The sequence below is a fragment of the Sinohyriopsis cumingii genome, chromosome 19 (genome assembly GCF_028554795.1).
Source record: "Sinohyriopsis cumingii isolate HCF-2022 chromosome 19, ASM2855479v2, whole genome shotgun sequence".
Lineage (NCBI taxonomy): Eukaryota > Metazoa > Mollusca > Bivalvia > Unionida > Unionidae > Sinohyriopsis > Sinohyriopsis cumingii.
In genome coordinates, this window is record NC_142979.1 from 25,990,449 (window position 1) to 26,014,651 (window position 24,203).

The following is a 24,203-nucleotide window of genomic DNA, read 5'->3' on the forward strand; positions in this document are numbered from 1 at the left end:
GGCCAATAGTGTAATGTATCTCACATTTTAGCACTAAGTCAATGATGGCCAATAGTGTAATGTATCTCACATTTTAGCACTAAGTCAATGATGGCCAATAGTGTAATGTACGAGGTTGAAAATATAAGAGATACATTTCTGAAGGAGGATTTAATTAATGAATTATTAGTTTCAAATTAAGAATTCAGACAAAATGGAAATCATTATTCAAAACATCTGTAGATAATGGGTGAAGATAAAATGTAAATGAGAGAAATATTTGGGACTGAAAATTTCATAGTGCAATGTAGATAATGAAGTTAATATGGCAAAACGTCCAAGGCAAAAGGGATAATCTCATTTTTAAGAATGAATGCATTAAGAATTTTCAGATTTTTTCCTTTTCCTTAGAAATTCCATTTGTCCTCCAGATCCAGGGGACATAGTGCCCTCAACATCCTGGGTTCCGCATGTATGAAGTGATTAAATAAAAAAAATCATTCCTCTTTATTTTGTTATCTTTAAATTTCTGGTACTATTTGTTTAGTAAATGTTTGATGCATCAAGGTTTTTTGTAAATGATAAAATTATTTTTTCCTGTTCCAACACTTAAGGCAATAATAGTATTCTTCCAGTGGCAAAAGGAATACATGTACCATACTCTATTCTTCCATTAGCAATGGGGATACATATGCCAAGCTGTTTTCTGCTGGCAAAGGGAATACATATACCAAGCTGTTTTCTGCTGGCAAAGGGAATACATGTATCAAGCTGTATAATTCAAGTGGTAAAGGGAATACATGTACCAAGCTGTTTAATTCAAGTGGTAAAGGGAATACATGTACCAAGCTGTTTAATTCAAGTGGTAAAGGGAATACATGTACCAAGCTGTATAATTCAAGTGGTAAAGGGAATACATGTACCAAGCTGTTTAATTCAAGTGGTAAAGGGAATACATGTACCAAGCTGTATAATTCAAGTGGTAAAGGGAATACATGTACCAAGCTGTATAATTCAAGTGGCAAAGGGAATACATGTACCAAGCTGTTTAATTCAAGTGGTAAAGGGGATACATGTATCAAGCTGTATAATTCAAGTGGTAAAGGGAATACATGTACCAAGCTGTTTAATTCAAGTGGCAAAGGGAATACATGTATCAAGCTGTATAATTCAAGTGGTATAGGGAATACATGTACCAAGCTGTTTAATTCAAGTGGTAAAGGGAATACATGTACCAAGCTGTTTAATTCAAGTGGTAAAGGGAATACATGTACCAAGCTGTATAATTCAAGTGGTAAAGGGAATACATGTACCAAGCTGTTTAATTCAAGTGGTAAAGGGAATACATGTACCAAGCTGTTTAATTCAAGTGGTAAAGGGAATACATGTACCAAGCTGTATAATTCAAGTGGTAAAGGGAATACATGTACCAAGCTGTATAATTCAAGTGGCAAAGGGAATACATGTACCAAGCTGTTTAATTCAAGTGGTAAAGGGGATACATGTATCAAGCTGTATAATTCAAGTGGTAAAGGGAATACATGTACCAAGCTGTTTAATTCAAGTGGCAAAGGGAATACATGTATCAAGCTGTTTAATTCAAGTGGTATAGGGAATACATGTACCAAGCTGTTTAATTCAAGTGGTAAAGGGAATACATGTACCAAGCTGTTTAATTCAAGTGGTAAAGGGAATACATGTACCAAGCTGTATAATTCAAGTGGTAAAGGGAATACATGTACCAAGCTGTTTAATTCAAGTGGCAAAGGGAATACATGTACCAAGCTGCATAATTCAAGTGGCAAATGGAATACATGTACCAAGCTGTATTCTTCTATTGGCAAATGGAATACATGTACCAAGATGTATTCTTCTATTGGCAAATGGAATACATGTACCAAGCTGTATTCTTCTATTGGCAAAGGGAATACATACACCAGGCTGTATTATTCAATTGGAAAATGGAATAAACATACCAAGCTGTATTCTTCTATTGGAAAATAGAATACATATACCAGGCTCTATTATTCAATTGGAAAATGGAATACACATACCAGGCTGTATACCTCTACTGGAAAATAGAATTCATATACCAAGTTCTGTTATTCAATTGGAAAATGGAATACATGTACCAAGATGTATTCTTCTATTGGAAAATAGAATACACGTACCAGGCTCTATTATTCTATTGGAAAATGGAATACACATACCAGGCTCTATTATTCAATTGGAAAATGGAATACATGTACCAGACTATAAATTAAGGTATTATACGTACCAGGCTCTATTATTCAGTTGGAAAATGGAATACATGTACCAGGCTGCACTCAACAAGAACATAAGTCATCATATGTAAAGAAAAACAGAAGCCTGCCTGCCCACCCACTGGGCTGCCTGTAAAATACAATGCCCCACCATTTTTACTGGCAGGGTATAACTGTATTGGTCTTGTATTCTAAGGGGTGACCAACCCAACTTAAATGTATTTGTTACTGAGATTATCTGTTTGACTTTTCATTAGTTATCTGTATGGACTTTTCTATAATTTCCTATGCAAAATCATTTGTTTTCTTTTCAATTCCTAATTGTTTGGCAAAGGAATTTGTCTGCATACATGCTGTGGCATCCATGACACCGCGGTCACAAATAACAAGGCAGTCCCGTTTGCAGGTTCGGGCCAGATCAAAGAACGTATTCTCTATCTGCATCATTGTCTGGATCAGGTTCTTCTGGAATGTGAAGCCTGCAAAACAGAAACACATACAAAAATATACAAATGAAATCCAAAATTTATTTTCCTTCTCTCTAATTGTAATTTTTGCTTTACTTATTTCTTTTAAGTCTCCTATTCCGTGGGTTAAACTAAAAGGTTTGTCTTGACGACATCATTGCCAGAAGTGATACCTATGTTGTACAATGCTAACAGTAGTGAGAAAAACATGTACTATGATGCAGTTTATACATATTTCAAAGACCAATTTCAGTTGGAAATATAATTAAAAAGTGATACACCTCTAGCTCATAATAATGAGCTAAATGGGTTATGTGCCAAACCAAGGTATTGCAGGAATGTTTTAAGAGTTGGGAGATGGAGAATAAATAAAATGCCAGTCAAATTTATAGAAACACTATCACAATTAGGGCCAGTCAAATGTATTGTAAATACCATGGTACAGTGTGACCCCGCCATAACACGTAAGTTGGGAGCCAAAGAACCTGACTGTGTTATGAACCAATCTGTGTTATAAGCAACCAGGTCAGTTATCTGAAGAAAATGATGCATGTACCCAAAAAAACATTGCGGGGTGGGTGAGTGGGGGTGGTTTAGGTAATAAATGCGGGCACAAATATATGTGCTTCATTGGCACAGTTACCATCTTAAATTGATGCATATTAAATGAGAAATACACCTGTAGTGAAAACAGAGAAGGCATATATTTTACTTTATTTAGACAACCATGCATTGGTACATCTAAGTGTATGCTGTTAATATAAACATGTCTAATGTATAGTATGAATACAGTATCAACACACTGCACTCACCTGCAAATCTCATCACACACATTGAATCCACAATACAAGTAATTCCACTGAAAATATGCACACATTTAAATATTCAATAATTTTGTCACAGGTCACAGGTCATTGTAAAGTGTCAAATTTTGAAAAAGTATTGAACTTTACACTTGAATGCATTGAGTATTAAAATTGTATCACATTTAAGTCAGAAAGTCTTTGTGAAGGGTCACTTTGACCTTTCTTCCCCCCCATCCCATCTCAGTGTTAAACATGAAAGGCCAGCATCAATGACTCACTGAGATTTGACCGGGTCATCGCAATGCTGTCCTGAGAAAGCAAACGATAAAGGACAGCTTTGGAGAACCAAATAATGCCCGTTTCTTATTGTGGCATCAACATCAAATAATTGTATTACATGGCTGAGACTAATTATTTTTTCCATTTGCTTAGTACGTTTTCATAACAATTGGTGCTTCAAAGGCAATCTGTTTTCTTTGAAATTTCAGCAAACTATTTTATCTGGGTACATTTTTAAAACTTGGTCATCGTTTTGATGATTGTAGTTACTATTTCTCACTGCCTACTGAATAGATCGGATCAAAAAGGGTCAACGGACGATAGAGACGTGTTCTGGTCTGACAGGGATTACTACAGCAAATGTGTTCTGAATGATTTAATTTTGCGTGAACAAAAGAGGAAATTTACTTACCATCCACATACAAATATCAGTCTATGTAAATATATTAATTACTAGCGAGCGGCCGAAAATCCAACAAAAGACAGATTATAAGGTAATGCCTCGTCCGGTTGATATCCATTACCAGAAATGTCAACAACAACAAAAATGTGGATATCTCACAACATACAGTACAGTACATGCTAGATGTCAACATAAGCTGATTATGATATAACAATGCACAAAGAATTTGTTAATGTAACAATGTCGCCAGTAAAAATAATCGCCAGATGGTACATTTTGTCGCAAATAAGGAAAAAAATTGCAAATTGCTCAATCCCTGAATAACCTTTTTATATACAATTTTTTTCATACTTTTAAGAAGAATTTTTTTTTGTGTAAGAGAAAAATACATCTAAAATTTCAGGAGTCATGTGGTGATTGTCTTGTATTATTTATATGAGATCTCTTTCCCAAAATCATAATAACTTTTACATTTTTTCTTATGTTTAAGAAAGAATTTTTTGTGTATGAGAAAAATACATGTATATGAAATTTCTGGAGCCACACCACAGCAGTGTTATATCAGACTTTGTGTTATAACAGAGCATACTATAGCAGGGTCACAATGTAGTTAGAGCCATTGCTTTTCTGTAATTTTGCATCATTTTCATAGTTGAATTTTTCAATGCAGGATGATATTTTATGTTTTCACTGATGCCTGTGCATGTGTTCCAGGCTTGATATTTTGAATTTTAAAATTACCTAATTATTTAGTGTCAAGCCAAACTCTTCACATCATGTTGTATATACTCTATATATTGTACATAACAGATAGAAGGCCTCAAGGTAGATTAGTTCTGTAACTAATTGAGTTACCTTCTCTAAATAAAGCCTTTATTATTATGGTAGTTAGGGTTGGTTCAATAGTTGGAACCATGATACAGTGAGAATCACTGAAGATTCAATGATTGCATGACTGCATGCATATTATTTTTTTTTGTTGGGGAGGAGGGATAAACAAAATGGCTGACCAATATATAGTAAAAGGTTTATGTTAATTTAAGATATTTTCACTTTATGGCATTTGTGTCTTTTAATTGTGTCAAATAATATTTAAAGAGGGAAATAAAGATATAATACTAAGCTTAATGATGACTTCACGTGGCATGTACTGTCATACAATTTAGACCAATTCAAGTACCATGATTTAAGATGACTTCACATAGCATGTACTGTCATACCATTTAGACCAATTCAAGTACCATGATTTAAGATGACTTCACGTGGCATGTACTGTCATACAATTTAGACCAATTCATGTACCATGATTTAAGATGACTTCACATGGCATGTACTGTCATAAAATTTAGACCAATTCAAGTACCATGATTTAAGATGACTTCACATGGCATGTACTGTCATACCATTTAGACCAATTCAAGTACCATGATTTAAGATTGGTCACTGGGTCCATTGCAGAATCAGGCTTTATCTGGAATTACACTATTATGAAGATTATTATGAAGTGTGTCATAATGAGGGATAGCTGAACTTGTGTCTTGCTAATGCAGACATGACAAAAAGCATCTTATCTGACCATGAGTTTTTATTTTTGCATTAAGTGTGGCAGTATAGTTCAATTAATCACTTGAAAAATTCTTGCCATCAATGGCTTAGATGGGTAACATGTCAGACAAATAACACAGATTCAGGTGTTAAACCTTTTCAGATCAAGGCACTTTACTCTAACAGTGCCTCAAAATGATATTATTTCTACCGTATGTACTTGCTTACAAAATGAGTCAAACTGCACAGGAGTCACATAATGCTGGCAGACCTGGGTCTGTGCAGTTCATTTGGAGTCATCGGTAGAAAACCAACACAGACCCCAATTTATAAGGTGCCTTATGATACAAGAGATTAGGATCTTAGTTTTTGCAGTTTGACTTGAACTATAAATGAGTATAGAAAGCATCCATGCATTGCTGTGCCATTGAAGAACTAAACAAATCACATGGAAATCCCATTACTACAGACTCTCTGACAAGTGGATTCCCATACTGCATCCTATAAATGCTGGACAAATGAAGTTTGTTTGATTTGGTGTTTACAGCAAAACAACACAAGAATGTTAATTAGTGCCAAGGCAATTAGAATAAAGTGTCGTGTCTAACTACATAACATGAGCTGACCTGATGGTGGAATACCACCCTATACTGTATCAGTCATGAGTCCACAAGACTAACCCTATACTGTATCAGTCATGAGTCCACAATACTAACCACTGACCCACTGTGGCTCCAATAAATAGTTTTGTTGGGTTTAACATCAGTTTTTCAGCATGACAGCCAGCATATTTTGGCAGAGGAAGAACCTGTAAAATACTCCTGACCAATGCTAAGCTAATGGCAAACTTTCTCACATGCCTACATTGGTCAAGCCCAGATTTACATCCCCACCACTCCAGCGACAGAGGTGACGTGTGAGTGATCTGTAAGGCCAGTGCCTTAGACCACTTGGCCACCTAAGACCGCTCCAATATAACAATAACATTTAAGTGAGCAGAGGATAAAGCAACACTGAACACTTTCTGATTCACTGAGAAAAAGGACTTCTATATTATATCAAATAGCAAGTGTCCCTTGATGGAACTAATGGTCTACTGGATTCCAAAAAGCAGTTCCTGGATTCCAGGATAAGACCATTTCTTCTTTTTAACTGCTCATTCTCTGATATTCTTGTGCACTAACCAGATTTTCAAGATGAAGACCATTTCCACCACATGCTGATATGAATATCCATTCAAGAGTAGCAGCAATAACAAGATTTTCAAGACCTCAATCATACTGGATGTCACATCAGCCTTATTTTCATCTAGGACCAACTAGACACCATAACTCTTTTGGCGAACAGCCCATATTGATATGACTTTCCATTTGGGAGTAGTGACATTAAGATCTTGAAAGAGGTGCCATGTTGGCACCATTTTTTATTTAAGTTTATTATGGTTTTGTGGCTTTAATGCCATTTTGCAGCCTATACATGGCTGCCAGAATATGGAGGAAGAGCCTGGGAAAACTACTGACCTACAGGAAATTACTGGCAAGCTTTCTCACAAACCCAGTTCTGATGAACTGAGACTTCAATCCATGCAGACTGTGCTGAGATATCAGTGATCTGTATGGTTGACCCCCTTAGACCACCCAGGGCCAAACTAACTTGAAATCATAAGTCAAAAGAAGAAACAGGATCTATACATTATTTTGAGCTAAGCAGCAAAATGAAGACAGGAATGTCAGGCCAAAGTAAATGTCTGCTACTCAACAGAAAAACAAAACATTAAATATGATTGTCTCCCTTATACACAGCCATTTCTAAGAATGGCCTCTCGTCAGAGGGAGAACATTGCAACAAACAAAGATCCAGTTTTGGACCAATAGTGAGCACAGTATTTGCATACTGTAACAGATTGTGGGTGGGGGTATGGGGTAACTTGTGTAAACGTAATAATAAATTGCAAGAATGCTCAAAGTCAGGACCTTTTTATTTTTGACTATGAAATTGTGATAAGATGCTTAAAACAAGAAATACCACTAAACATGAATGTATGTGTCTGATTACGTGTAACGTATGCAATACACAAATGCTATAATATGCTGGCCTTCATAACCGTAACATTATCATTCAGTTAGAAATGGACAATCCACGGATTATTTTGGAAGTTAATCCTAAATTCTTAGTGTGGTGGGAGATAGCTGCTTATTTATGTGGCACCATATTACTTTTATATTAAGCTTGAATCAATAGCAGTGAATTGAATTTGTTTGAATTGAATTGATTCCTATTGTTGTACTATATATAATTCCAGTCTATTTTTGAGAATAAAGAAATTAAAATTTGTGGACTTGTCTTATTTTTATGAGTATCTATGAGCTTTTTAATGCCATCCAATAAAGTTGTAATTATAACTACCTCAATAAAGTGTTCTTTTATATGGTGGAGAGATGTTGATAGAAGCACTAATGTTGACAGCTATCTGCCAAATTTCGAATTTCACTCCTATTTATACTCTTTGGATAGTAGTCATGTGATGTAAACATAACCAATCATTGCTTGTCCGGGACGCCTAACAGGTCTGGTGGTGCCGAACAGATACTCTACAACCAGCGACACAAACTGAGGGTTAATATACAATTTAACTATTATCACTTGTCCGTTCACACTCTGTCATTAGCAAATATATAAACATTACGTATTTTGTCGTGTCCGTCAAACGTCAACTTACTTGAAATTGTAACCAAGACAGTTAAGCTTGGGTGAAGAGTACACAACTACCGATGAACGCTGATAACATTGAAAATATATTGACCAGCATAAAGGTGAAGAATACACCATTAAATATTCAAAACATACTTATTCTAGTATAAAAGAAGGCCAGCATTTACAATCAACAAGTGAAATTTAATAAAAAAATGTGAACTTTACAAATTTACTGTGTGTTACAGGTCATGTGATCTAGTGTCGGCCATCTTGCCTGCAGACGTATTTTCGTGATGTCAGCTGTTGGAGTCATCGAGCTTAGTGCTATTCAAATGATGAGTTGAGATGGGAATTTAAGGGTGATAAACATATTTCTTGGTGTGACAAATTCATATGAAATAAGATTCCAGAAGATTTTGTGAGTATTTAACGATGTGCGAGGTTGAATTTGATGACGCATGTTACCACATGACCAGCAATCACACTTGACATAAACATGAACAACGGTTTAATACAGATATCAAGGTAAGTTGCAATCTATACACTTCTGATACATTACAATGTTTGAATTCATTCTTTCAGCAGTTTATATGTTCATTGACATGAACAACATGTTAAATTTATGACATAGAAAAACCACCCTTCCCATCCATCCTATTACAGCTTTAGAGCCCCAGGTCTATTACAATACCAACACAATTTTTAGTGTGAGAAAATGCAGGCTGTAAACACACTCTTCTGTGATCATGAACTTAATGAACAGATAAATAATGCTAAATTGACCAGTGAGGCTGTTTATATAAAAAAAAAGTCAGCGTCATATGCAATTCCTTTAGGAAAATAATGATACAACATATGATTAAAAGAATGAATCAGACTATTCCAAAGAACAATATAAGTTTAATTTGTCATATCCTCTGTTGTGCATCTGGCATATATTTATCTTTCACTGGTATTGTATGAACAATGTTTTCTCTACCTTCTTGTATTATCATCATCATCATTTGATACACCTGCCCAAAGAAGACATGTTGTTATTACTTTTAGGCAGCCCAGTCTTTAAGTGTCAAGTCAGCCCGGAAATGAAAATCAAGTTGGCCCAGCCTTTAAAATCAAGTCATTACAGATCAAGCAATAGATCAGAAACATCCACATGTCAAAACAGCTATGCAAGATGGATCTGATAAGGTCATCAACAATCAAAGGAGTTAGTGTAGGAGGATTATATAAAACTGATGTAAAAAAAACAAAACACACAGTGTAACAATAATACTATTACAGACAAAATATTAAAAATGACATGTCTCCATTAGGGGTGAAATGAATAATTGATACATTAGTGTACTGTCACGGAATTGTATAAATCCCTTTATGTATTAAATATATGTATTCGTGTTTCGTTTTTTTGTACAACGATACCCGAGGGTGATTTTGTATATTGTACAAATATTTCGAAACAGTGAGTTCAGTTTATTATATGTTGCATGCGTGAAGTGCTTTCAATGGGAAAAAACCAAGTCATCTAGCATACAGATGATACAGATGATGTAGAGCTACATTGTCTGTGTATAAATACCTCACCGTAAGACTAAATCTTCACATTACGGACTATCTTATCAGTGAGCAGTCTACTTGATGGACTTGCACATCTTCAGCTGTAGAGGTATGTGAGTTATTTATTCATTTCTTGTGTACAAGTTATAACTATTGTACTATCACATTTATTTTTGTATATTTTCTATGTAGCTTAACCTTACAGTATAATGCAAATATTTTCTATTCTTGTTTGTGACTTAGCAAGAGATTTATATTAGCAATATAAAATTGCATCTTATTAAAAAACGTTTAGTACAATAGAATTCTTATCGGACACAGGTAGGTTCACTTTTGAACCTGTTTACTGCTTTGCAATGTCCTTCTGATAATGTAATTTGTATAGCTTACCGTATATAATGTCATTACATGTTATCATATATGCCAGTGTCATTCACAGTACACGGTGTTAGATTTAATTTCAACTGATCTAGGTCGACGTGGTACCTGCTTTAGAGATAACCATTGAAGTTGGCCATACCAGCTGTAAAGCTGAATAGCAGCCACAGAGCTGAGTAAACAGTGTTGCTGGTTGAGTAGCAGGTGATCAGGCATTACTGACCGATTGGTGGGCGCTGATTGCTTGATTGACCAAGGAATTGAATGTTGGTCAGTGTCTACCTGGAATACTCACTGCTTGATTGACCAGTGTGACTAGTAGCCAAGTGTGTTGGTGATGGAATGTTAACTCCATAGTGTAATTTTGGGGTTTGTAATACCCAGTGTTTTGTGATTGTAATGATATTTTGTATGATATCTGTCTCTTTGTTTTCATCATTTTACTATTAGAGTAAAATACCCCATTTTTCACTATTTGAGTGAATTCATTTTTACTATTTGAGTAAAACACGTCATTCTTTTTGTCGTGTGAAATTGCTGTGAATCATTCATCTTTGTCCTTGTAATGTATAAGGTCACTTATTTGTATTTTCATTTGTTGATTAGGTTTGTGCGGATTGTGTTAATGTGTCCAATATTTGGATCTTGTACACGCATGTATTAATCATAATTTTTTCCCCATTCAAATCATTCATCAATAAACATTGTATTTGTATCACCATCAAAAGTGTTCTGTTATAAATCTGAAATCCAACCCAGTTATCTTGTTGCATGTATATGTATGAATATTTTGTCCCATATTGATACAAAAGGTGAAGAATCAATACAAAACAATACTTACCATATACGGGTTACTATTACCTTCAGCCATTTGCCTTTTTATTCTTTAAATTGAGAATTCATCAGATAGAGAAGCAGACACATGTCAATAACAATGAAAAACTAGCAAAAACACCTGCTCGCCTTCTACAAATTAGTAAACACAAGGTGACTAACATGGTTTTAAATCTGTCCCCCTCCGCGAATTCTATGCTGTTTATTTTATCTTCTCAGCAAGCTCAATACATCCAAGTAAAACAGACATTCCATACTTGCTCTTCAAATAGGATTCAAGTAGTAAACTTTTCTCATCTTTAAATAATCACTTTTACATGAAGATTTGCACTTGCTTTGCATTTTGTCAACTTGTATAAAGTCTGAGGGCTATACTTCTGGCATGTAATGCAGTGAAATATGTTGTATTCAATTCTGATTGGTGGTTATTGTTTGAACAAGTCCAGAGTAAAACAATAACCACCAATCAGAACTAACAGTAACTTATTCACTGCACAACACACCAGAAATATTGGCATCCACACTCAATCTAAATATATACAAAGCAACAGAGAAAGTTTGCACAAAAGTGACCATTCAGTGACCTGTAAAGCATTTCAATTGTATATAGGGAACAAGTTTGGAATGTCTCCTTTTACACTGATAATTTAAACTGCACGAGTTAAAGTGGGTGTTGTCAATAATTTCCTTTTTCACAAGTGTCTGTGTCTTCAGCAGTTGTTTTGCATCCATAGGAAGTACAATGTGAAGGATTTGGTTGTTAGTCATATCTGCTTCCATACTCAGACTTGTTCTAGACACAATTTTCCATGCACGAGGAAATTGCACTATTTGTAGTTTTGAAGATAACACCACAATTCCTTCCAAATTTAACTGAAAACATGAAATTGTCAATAAAATGTTTTCAAGCATTCATGCAGTGTTAAAAAAAAAGATGGCATTGTGACCAAGACAAGCACTGCAGTTTATCAAATGGAGACGCCAGAAATGGTTCATAATGTTGAATTAAAATCACTTATACCTTACAGGTAGTCTGAAAGTGCTTATTTCATATTTTCTTTCTGGAATCTGCATGCTAGAATTACAACCAATATGTCAACAAGTATAAATAGCACCAATCTACCAATCAGAGATGTTATTAAGATGAAAAGTTTATCAAGTTGACATGTATATTGATTATGTATCGTATTGATATACAGCAGAGGTGTATCGTTTTACCCCAAGTCTCCACATCATACGTATAATGATTCTTCTAACTGGAGGCAATGACTACAGCAATGGACAATCACTATAGGGTATTGAGGAAGACTATGAAAGGACACTGTATGCCATTAGGTCCAAAAATGCAGAGTGCAAAATAATTCTACCACTAAGAAGAGATGTACTGGGGTCACCAGAAAATGTTATCCTAAAGAATGTTTGTGAAAACTTACAATTGTTCATTGTTCTGCAATACACGATTTAAGTCAATCAAAGTGTAATGAACTTGAACTTAAAACCATGAGACAAAATCCAACTGTTCAACTGGGTTACTGCTGGGATGCCAAGGAATATGGACCAATATAGAGAAGTTGTAATAGGGGTTAGGCATGAGTGAGAATGCTGCATGCATCATGGAGCTGTGACATGTTACACAGAGGTGTCTGTATTGTGCAAAGCAGGGGCATGTAACACTGAGGTGTCTGCACTGAAAACAGATTTATTATAATTTTTAAAATTAACAAGGACATAAACAAAAGTCATGTACATACCATTGTTATGTGCTTCAGACATGGTCACATCATTTCACCCAGCACAAGTCTGTACATTTTTTGTCAGAGTAGCCTACTAATAGTACATTAACTGCCATGTATACAATCTGATTTTTACATAATAAATAAATAAATAAATAAATATATATATATATATATATATATATATATATATATATATATATATATATATATATATATATATATATATATATATATATATATATATATATATATAGTGTGACCCCACTATAGCATGCTCCATTATAACACAAATTCAGATATAACATGGTTGTGGCATGGCTCCTGAAATTTTATATACATGTATTTTTCTCGTACATGAAAAAAAATACTATCTTAAAAGTACTGAAAAAAATATAAAAGGTTTATTATCATTTGTGGGGAGAGATCGTGCATGAATAATACAAGACAATCATGGCATGGCTCCTGAAATTTTATATGTATTTTTCTTGTACATGAAAAAAGTTTTTCTTCTTAAAAGTACAAAAAATGAAAGGTAAAAAGTTTATTCTGGGATCACATAGGGCTTCGCCAATGTGACCAATGTTGCAAACTGTCATTTTATTTTCTTTAATGGTGGCAAAATATACCATCTGGCAATTCTTTTTATTTACGATATTGTTGGCTGTTTAAACTTGTATATACAACTATTGGTTTGGAGTGGAGAAATTCAGAGCCTAAATGAAAGGAAGCCACAAACTTGATATAAAATGCACTGAAATTTATCTATTGTTACATAAACAATTTCTTTGTCCATGTTGACAAACCATCTTAACAGTGCATTGTTATATCCTTAAATCCACTTATGTTGACATCGAGCATGAGTACTGTATGTTGTGAGATATCCGCTTTTTTTGTTGTTGACATCTCTGGTAGCTGAGATCAATCAGACAAGGCATTATCTTGTAATCTATCCTTCATTGGATTTTTGGCTGCTCACTAGTAATTAATATATTTACAAAGACTGACATTTTATGTGGATGGTAAGTAAAATTCCTCTTCTTTTCACTCAGAATTAAATCCTTCAGAACACTCACATTTTCTGTACTAATCCTTGTTATCAGACCAGAACACCTGCGTCTCTATTGTCCGTTGACCCGTTGTTAAATTTCTAACACATGCGTGGAAGGCAGCATCACTCCGCTACCACAAATGTGAAGAAAAAAAAACAAAAAAAAAACCACCATCTTACTTGTTGGTCTATTCAACAGGCAAGGAGAAACAGTAACTGCAATCAACTAAAAGACTGCCAATTCCTTTTTTAAAAATGCACCCAGATAAAATAGTTTGCTGAAATTTCAAAGAAAACTGATTACCTCTGAAGCACCGACTGTTAAGAAAACATACTAAGCAAATGGAAAAAAACAGTCTTAATCATGGAATATAATTATTTGATATTGCGACCACAATAAGAAATGGGCATTCGTTTGGTTCACCAAAGATGTCCTTTAGCGGTGACTTCAATAACTCATGCACCCTTCATCAAAGAAAGCCGACTATGATTTTCAATAAAAACAAAGAACTTTTCTTCAAAGAAAGTCAGTACCAAACTTAAATAAAAGCAATAGAATCTGATGAATTTTTTCATTTTCCAATGTAACTGGATCACGTTTACTGTGCTGTGAAAGTTTCCTTTTTGCAGGGAAAAAGTTTATGCTTAAGAACGCTACCAATGGCGGCTTAAAATGCAAACTAACTTTTACCGACTTGGGGACATAAAGTAAATTTGCTTCATCATTCATTACGTGATTGTGCTATGTTTTTCCACTGAATTCAGACTTATATGACATGTGACAAAATTACTGAATATTTTAAAAGTGTGTGCATATTTTCAATGGAATTACTTGTATTGTGGATTCAATGTACGTGATGAGTTTTGCAGGTAAGTACATGTTGATACTCTATTCATGCTATACATTAGACATGTATATATAAACAGTATACACGTATATATACCAATCCAAGGTTCTCTAAATAAAGTAAAATATAAATGCCTTCTCTGTTTTCACTACAGGTGTATTTCCCATTTAATATGCATCAATTTAAGATGGTAACTGTGCCAATGAAGCACATATTTTACTGCCCACATTTATTACCTATACCCCTGCCCCACATTTTTTGGGGTACATTTTCTTCAGCAAACTGACCAGGTTGCTTATAACACAGTTCAGTCTATAACACGGTTGGGTTCTATGGCTCTATGACATACATACATACATACATACACACACACACACACAGTGTATCCCCTAGGGGTTCAAGATTGAGAGTAAAACAAAATTCCCTTGGTGTCAGACTAAATAAACAAAAAAAGCAATCTTTAGTGTCAAAATGTGTGTGTGTCAAATTATAAAATGTATCGGCCTCTGATGCACTGTACAAATGAAGATAAAGGGAAAATTCTCTCTCTCTCTCTCTCTCTCTCTCTCTCTCTCTATATATATATATATATATATATATATATATATATATCCATCCCTTGGTAATACCCCCCTTCCCATGTAAATTACAATCACATCATGGCAGATATTAGTCTTTTCAAACCGCACTGGATGATGAAAACTGTGTACTCACATACATGAAACCAAAACTGACAAACAACAACAGTGCAGGCTGGTATGAAACCATGTTCAGAATCTAGTACTTCATTTCCTAAGGGCACAAACCTGCATGTACACAGGATATCTGCACATGGTAGGAAATAACAAATACAGTGAAGCAATTACTTTAAGGAATCTTTAGCATGTTTGATTGTGGATACTTTTAAAAACAGTACAGAAAAAAATGAACAAAAGGAAATTGTATGTTGCTACTTTTTTTTAGCATGCATCTGTAATTATGTTTCTGTGAAATCACTAAAGGTTTTGGCATACATTGTTACAACTGACCAAAAACAACCTGAGACAAGTATGAATTGTAAATCAGTAAGGACATACATGAAATGCAAATCAATTAGATTTCTATCGGACAGGTGAGGATAATCTGAGAATGTCCTTTAGACAGGTATGCTCAAGGGAGCTATATAACTGCTTACTTATGCAAAGCAAAAGCCCACTGCTACAAAACAACAACCAATAAATCACTGAGGCTTTAACTTAATATATTAAAATAAAAAAATGCAAGAGAGTGCATTACTGTCATGAGGCTGCTGTTCATTATTGGCATGGGAATCTTGTACATCATTGTCTTTTGACTGTTGTTCATTACTGTCATGTGAATGTTGTACATCATTGTCATGAAAGTGCAGTGCATCGTAATCATGATAATGTTGTCCATTATTATCATATGAATGCTGATCATTACTGTCATATGAATGCTGTCCATTCCTGTCATATGAATGCTGTCCATTATCATGATATGAATGCTGTCTATTCCTGTCATATAAATGCTGTCCATCATCATCTTATGAATGCTGTCTATTCCTGTCATATAAAAGCTGTCCGTTATCATGATATGAATGCTGATCATTACTGTCATATGAATGCTGTCCATTATCATTATATGAATGCTGTCTATTCCTGTCATATAAATGCTGTCCATCATCATCTTATGAATGCTGTCTATTCCTGTCATATAAAAGCTGTCCGTTATCATGATATGAATGCTGATCATTACTGTCATATGAATGCTGTCCATTCCTGTCATATGAATGCTGTCCATTATCATCTTATGAATGCTGTCCATTAATGTCATATGAATGTCGTCCATTCCTGTCATATGATTGCTGTCCATTATCATCTTATGAATGCTGTCCATTCCTGTCATATGAATACTGTCCATTATCATCTTATGAATGCTGTCCATTCCTGTCATATGAATGCTGTCCATTATCATCTTATGAATGCTGTCCATTACCGTCATATGAATGTTGTCCATTACTATCATATGAATGCTGTCCGTTATCATCATATGAATGCTGTCCATTATCATCATATGAATGTTGTCCATTATCATCATATGAATGCTGTCCATTACTGTCATATCAATGCTATCGGTTATTATCATATGAATGCTGTCCATTATTATCATATGAATGCTGTCCATTATTGTCATATGAATGCTGTCCATTACTATCATATGAATGCTGTCCATTATCATCATATGAATGCTGTCCATTATTATCATATGAATGCTGTCCATTATTGTCATATGAATGCTGTCCATTACTATCATATGAATGCTGTCCATTATCATATGAATGCTGTCCATTATCATCTTATGAATGTTGTCCATTATCATCATATGAATGCTGTCCATTAGTGTCATATCAATGCTATCGGTTATTATCATATGAATACTATCCTTTATTATCATATGAATGTTGTTCATTATTGTCATATGAATGCTGTCCATTATTGTCATATGAATGCTGTCCATTACCATCATATGAATGCAGTCGATTATTGTCATATGAATGCAGCCCTTTATTACCATATGAATGCTGTCCATTACTGTTGTATGAATGCTGTCCATTAGTCATATAAATGCTGTCCATTATCATCATATGAATGCTGTCCATTACTGTCATATGAATGCTGTCCATTATCATCATATGAATGCTGTCCATTACTGTCATATGAATGCTGTCCATTACCGTCGTATGAATGCTGTCCATTATCATCATATGAATGCTGTCCATTATTGTCATATGAATGCTGTCCATTACTGTCAAATGAATACTGTCCATTATCATCATATGAATGCTGTCCATTATCATCACATGAATGTTGTCCGTTATCATCACATGAATGCTGTCCATTATTGTCATATGAATGCTGTCCATTACTGTCATATGAATGCTGTCCATTATCATCACATGAATGTTGTCCATTATCATCACATGAATGCTGTCCATTATTGTCATTAGAATGCTGTCCATTACTGTCATATGAATGCTGTCGATTACTGTCATATGAATGCTGTCCATTACTGTCATATGAATGCTGTCCATTATCATCATATGAATGCAGTCCGTTATTGTCTTGTGAATGCAGTCCGTTCAGGGGCAGATTAAAGCTCACTGGTGCCCTAAGCACTGACAAATCTTGGTGCCCCCCTCCTTTCCACGTACACCTGGGAAGATAACCCTAGGGTGCACCATGATCAAGAAACAGAACATTATGATCAATTTGCACTAGTTTTATCAATTTTTTTTACAAATCTTCATTCGGTTTTTTTCTTTTCACCCTTTTCTCAACTTTGTGGTGCCCCCTTTGGCCCTGGTGCCCTAAGCACGTGCTTAATCTGCTTAATGGTTAATAAGCCCCTGAGTTCGTTATCATCATATGAATGCTGTCCATTACTGTCATGTGAATGCTGTCCATTATCATCATATGAATGCTGTCCATTATCATCATATGAATCCTGTCCATTATCATCACATGAATGCTGTCCATTACTGTCATATTAATGCTGTCCATTACTGTCATATGAATGCTGTCCATTATCATCATATGAATGCAGTCCGTTATCATCATATGAATGTTGTCCATTATCATCACATGAATGCTGTCCATTATTGTCATGTGAATGCAGTCCATTATTATCATATGAATGCTGTCCATTATTGTCATGTGAATGCAGTCGGTTATTATCATATGAATGCTGTCCATTATTGTCATGTGAATGCAGTCAGTTATTATCATATGAATGCTGTCCATTACTGTCATACCATTATTGTCATGTGAATGCAGTCCGTTATTATCATACGAATGCTGTCCATTATTGTCATGTGAATGCAGCCAGTTATTATCATATGAATCCTATCCATTATTGTCATGTGAATGCAGTCAGTTATCATCATGTGAATGCTGTCCATTATTGTCATGTGAATGCAGTCCGTTATCATATGAATGCTGTCCATTATTGTCATGTGAATGCAGTCTATTATTATCATATGAATACTGTCCATTATTGTCATGTGAATGCAGTCAGTTATTATCATACGAATGCTGTCCATTACTGTCATATGAATGCTGTCCATTATCATCATATGAATGCTGTCCATTATCACATGAATGTTGTCCATTATCATCATATGAATGCTGTCCATTACTGTCATATGAATGCTGTCCATTATTGTCATGTGAATGCAGTCAGTTATTATCATATGAATGCTGTCCATTACTGTCATCTGAATGCAGTCAGTTATTATCATATGAATGCTGTCCATTATTGTCATGTGAATGCAGTCCGTTATTATCATATGAATGCTGTCCATTATTGTCATGTGAATGCAGTCCGTTATTATCATATGAATGCTGTCCATTATTGTCATGTGAATGCAGTCAGTTATTATCATATGAATGCTGTCCATTATTGTCATGTGAATACAGTCTGTTATCATATGAATGCTGTCCATTATTGTCATATGAATGCAGTCCATTATTATCATATGAATACTGTCCATTATTGTCATGTGAATGCAGTCAGTTATTATCATATGAATGCTGTCCATTACTGTCATATGAATGCTGTCCATTATCATATGAATGCTGTCCATTATCACATGAATGTTGTCCATTATCATCATATGAATGCTGTCCATTACTGTCATATCAATGCTGTCCATTATCATCATATGAATGCTGTCCATTACTGTCATATGAATGCTGTCCATTATCATCATATGAATGCTGTCCATTACTGTCATATGAATGCTGTCCATTATTATCATATGAATGCTGTCCATTATTATCATATGAATGCTGTCCATTATTGTCATATGAATGCAGTCCATTATCATCATATGAATGCTGTCCATTAATGTCATGTGAATTTTGTGAATTATTGTCATGCAAGTGGTGTACATTATTGCTATGTGACCTGTGTATTAGACTGTGATGTCCATGTTGTTTAAGTGTCATGTGACTTTTGTGCATCATTGTCATGTGAGTTGTACATTACTGTCAAGTCAAATGTTGTGTCCTGAAAAATCATTAATTTCAAAAATCAATCTCTTACTGAAAAATCAATCAAACTTGTACGGATATGTTCCCATATTGATTTGTATGGATGTGTTCCCATTTTGATTTGTACAGATGTTTTCCCATCTTGATTTGCACAGTACAGTTCCCATAATGATTTGTTTCTAAAACATATGAATCACCGAGTCTGGAAAGATATGCTTTCAAAAATAGGAATTGTATTCCGAGCACCAATAACTGAATCTTGAGAGATATGCTTTAAAAAATAGAAACTGTATTGCCTAAGCACCAATAACTGAATCTGGAGGGATATGCTTACAAAAATAGGAATTGTATTCCCTAAGCACCAATAACTGAATCTGGAGGGATATGCTTTCAAAAATAGGAATTGTATTCCCTAAGCAACAATAACTGAATCTGGAGGGATATGCTTTCAAAAATAGGAATTGTATTCCCTGAGCACCAATCACCATATCTGTAGGGATATGCTTTCAACAACATAAATTGTATCCCCTACTCACCAATCACTGCCTCTGAGTAGGCAGTGATGCTGGCCATTACATGGTCACCTGTCTGTGAAATTACTTTTAAAAATGATTGAGTAGGCAGTAATGCTGGCGAAGATATAGTCTGTCTGTAAAAACACTGAAAATGATTGTCTTCAATGACATGTATTACTCTGACAAATGATCACCTTGAATGACACAAATTACTTCTATGTACTTTTCAAGTAAAATTCAAGAAATGAGATGTACGAATTTGGGGTATGAAGATAATCAATCATCAATAAACAAGATTTTTGAGGCTAACGATATGTGAAACACCTACCTGTTCTAACAACCAGCATCTTAGGAAACAAAGGTCTATGCTAGCTGAATATATAGCATCAATTTGTCAATTACCACATGAAAAAAATATTTCTGAGAATACATTTCTTATTTCCCCCCATGATATCTTTATTAGTACCATCAACTTCCCAAATGTTTTATCTGATGTAACAGCAATCTTGGGGTCTGGACTCGGGGGTGGGGATGGTTGGTGGTGGGTGGGTAAGGTTACTGTAAACTTTTTGATTGCAGCTATTGTTTCTAATATCTAAAATCAACATGTCGATTGTATTAAAGAGATTACACTCAGGGAGATTGATTATCTAAAAGCTTTCTTTACACTATATACTCTGGCCCAAATAAAACTATGTATTTGCTATGTACTGCAGCCAATGCCGTCTGTGCTGTTCAAATACTGGCTCTGGTAGAACAATACAAGGTGACGAAATGCTAATTGTTTAGATGAGTGTTATGCCTTTTATTACAGCTGTCCATGAGTAAGTAATATATCCAAGTTTACAGATACCAAATACTGGCAATACAGTATTTCAGGAATCCTTCAAAAGTTTATGTATCTTACTGTACTGGTATCCTGAATGTAACATGTTACTTTTTTTATACTACCTTCTATAATATTAGCCCAACTGCTAATTGCATTGACACTGATATGCCATCAGCTTCACTAAATTTCTCAAAGTGTTTGATGTTGTATGGCACATTAACAAAAGCAGATTGTTTAATGTGGAGGCAATTGGACTAACATGCCTAGCCTGAGAACATACCACAATAGCCAATGTGGGGTTGGTTGATCCAATGGTTGGGATTCAAACCTGCACCCTTTTAGTTGCAAGTCCAGCATGCAAACCACTGGGACACCACAGCAAAGTTGCCTTTAATCGTATGAAGGAGGATGCATCAGGCCTATTCAACATCCCACAGAAAATGGACTAGGTCATAATGGTACTCAATGCAGAAAATGGACCAGGACATAATGGTACCTAAAGCAGAAAATGGACTAGGTCATAATGGAACCTAATGCAGAAAATGGACCAGGACATAATGGTACCTAACGCAGAAAATGGACTAGGTCATAATGGTAGCTAATGCAGAAAATGGACCAGGACATAGTGGTACCTAATGCAGAAAATGGACCAGGACATAGTGGTACCTAACGCAGAAAATGGACCAGGACATAATGGTACCTAACGCAGAAAATGGACCAGGACATAATGGTACCTAATGCAGAAAAAGTACCAGGACATAATGGTTCCAAAACCTTTCGTTCAAACAATCGTGGTGCTCTCTGTCAGATTTTGAAAATGAATGTTCATGGCCACATGCCTTTGCAAATAGTAGTTCAAGATTTAAAAAAATGAATGTCCCTGAAGTAGAAACTCTTGTTACATAAAACTTTGAATCAGTACCTTATGCTCAGACAACCAATGTATTCAACGACAAATTTATATTGCTGTCATATGCTAAAATGGTCATATGCGACACAAAAAACAATACCCTACAATTTTAAAATTAAACCATCTGAAAAGTAAGCCCACTGTGAAAATACCACTATTTAAATCAAGTTAAATTAAGATCATAGTCAAATCCTGATGTAATAAATTTCATGATCCTTACAACATTTCAAAATCAAATTTCCTCTGATGCACACCAGAATCCATTTTCTTGTCAAATATTTTACTTGAAACTGCACCTATCTTAACAAGAAGCCCAAGTGGATCTAACATCACTCACCAGGCTGATGCTGACCTAGAAGCTGCAAGCCAAAGAACAGTTGGCCAAGAAATCTCATTATCAGGATGCTTACTGACATTGACAGGTAGCTATACTGTATGGTTAATTTGGCATCGTTTGTACAAACTCGATCTTTTTTTATTGCTGTTGATTTCAATGACACTTTTACCACATTATTGGCTATGTCAACATGAGGGCTTTTTGCTTGGATGGTACAGTTCAGTTAAATTCTGCTGTGTAGTATTCTGGCAGGAGATGTTGATGTGTGTTTTTGGAATTTTAACGTAGCTTTAACAATTTGAGTCATACTGCAATGATGTCTGCAGTGTAGCAGTTTATAGTGATGTCTAGCATTGGGGCATCATCCAAAAGACATGTGGCATCATGTCCCACCCAGAAACATTATCTTGACGCCAGGCTGAACAGTCCTAACACCAACCTCTTAAAGCTGAGCCTGAAGCAAAGCAGCTGCCAGTACCATTTTTATAAGTCTTTAGTATGAATCAGCTGGGGTTCGAACCCATGACCTCCTGCATCTGATGCAGATGCTATAACTACTTGGGCCGCTGGAGTGGTTGGCAGTGGCTGTTTAAAGGTTTTTCTATTTTTTCTAAAACAGCTCAATTTGATAGTGGAGAAGCCACATTTCTGTAAAATATTAAAGCTTTTATGCCAGGATGCTTTCACTCAAATCTGGTCCAATTCTTAACACATTAACCCCTAGCGATGACTTTACAGGGCAGGAGGTAGTAGCCTACTGCCGAGCTCTGTAGCGTCATGGTCATGCATGATACACTAAAGTGGGTGGTATTATAGAAAGGTAGATAGATGTAGCTCTACAATGATACCAAATAATCTGGAATATCTAGTTGCACTACAAAATACAGAGAGAAAAACCTCATTTTATGGACCCGACTTTTTTTTACCCAAAATTTGCCCGTCGTCGGAATCCGATTTTGTGTCTGGATTTTAGACTTTTTGGTCTCAGATCTAAGGCAAACCGGTATGAGCTGCAAACAGATAGATGAGCCTTTGCAAAAAGTAGGATAAGATGGGCATTTGGAATAAAGAGTGGTCTCAATACAAAAATAATGGCTCTGTTTAGCAAAAGAAAAAAAAAAAAGGAGGGGGGTCCAAATTTTACCCTTCTGCTCACGCGAGAGTCAAATAGCCAATGAAAATCGATGTTTCTAACACCACTAGGCAGTATGTTATTGAAAGATGACCAGGGATTTGGTGTTTTCGAGTCTATTCAGAAATAACTTTCAAGTGTTTCCTACTCGATTTTCAGGCAAAAATGACAAAAAGCTCCATGGGTTAATGTATTAAGAGCAGTAATGTTTAGAAGTTGCATTTAAAAGACTTCATTATTTTTAGCAATTTTGGCAGACTGGCTTCATTTTGTATGAACTTGAAAGACCTTCATTCTAAAAGATTTTATGTATTAAAATCTGGTCACATTCTCTTCGTCAGTTTTTGAGATGTTGTTTAAATGTAGTTTTTAATAAATCTGATGACAAATTGAATTGGCATCATTTATACAAGCTTGAAAAGCCTGTCAAGTTTGGTTTAATTGGCCTACTGGTTTTTAGTAGCTGACAGTAGATATTACTGACAGACAATGCATAGCCAATGACTAACAAAAAAATGCTAGAAGCAAGCCCATACTTTAAGCTCATATGGATTGGTGAGTTAAACTATCCTGAACAAAGCTGTGGTTAATTTC

The 24,203-nt window shown here is 35.1% G+C and overlaps 1 protein-coding gene across 1 annotated transcript in view; it reads right to left on the minus strand.

The window, feature by feature from the left end:
• LOC149775318 (TRPL translocation defect protein 14-like) overlaps positions 1-24,203 on the minus strand; it is a 113,377-nt gene that overhangs the window by 37,161 nt on the left and 52,013 nt on the right. The window contains exon 5 of the mRNA XM_089944276.1: positions 2,594-2,722. Coding sequence (XP_089800402.1) covers positions 2,594-2,722 — 129 coding nt within the window. The remainder of the gene's footprint in view (positions 1-2,593; positions 2,723-24,203) is intronic.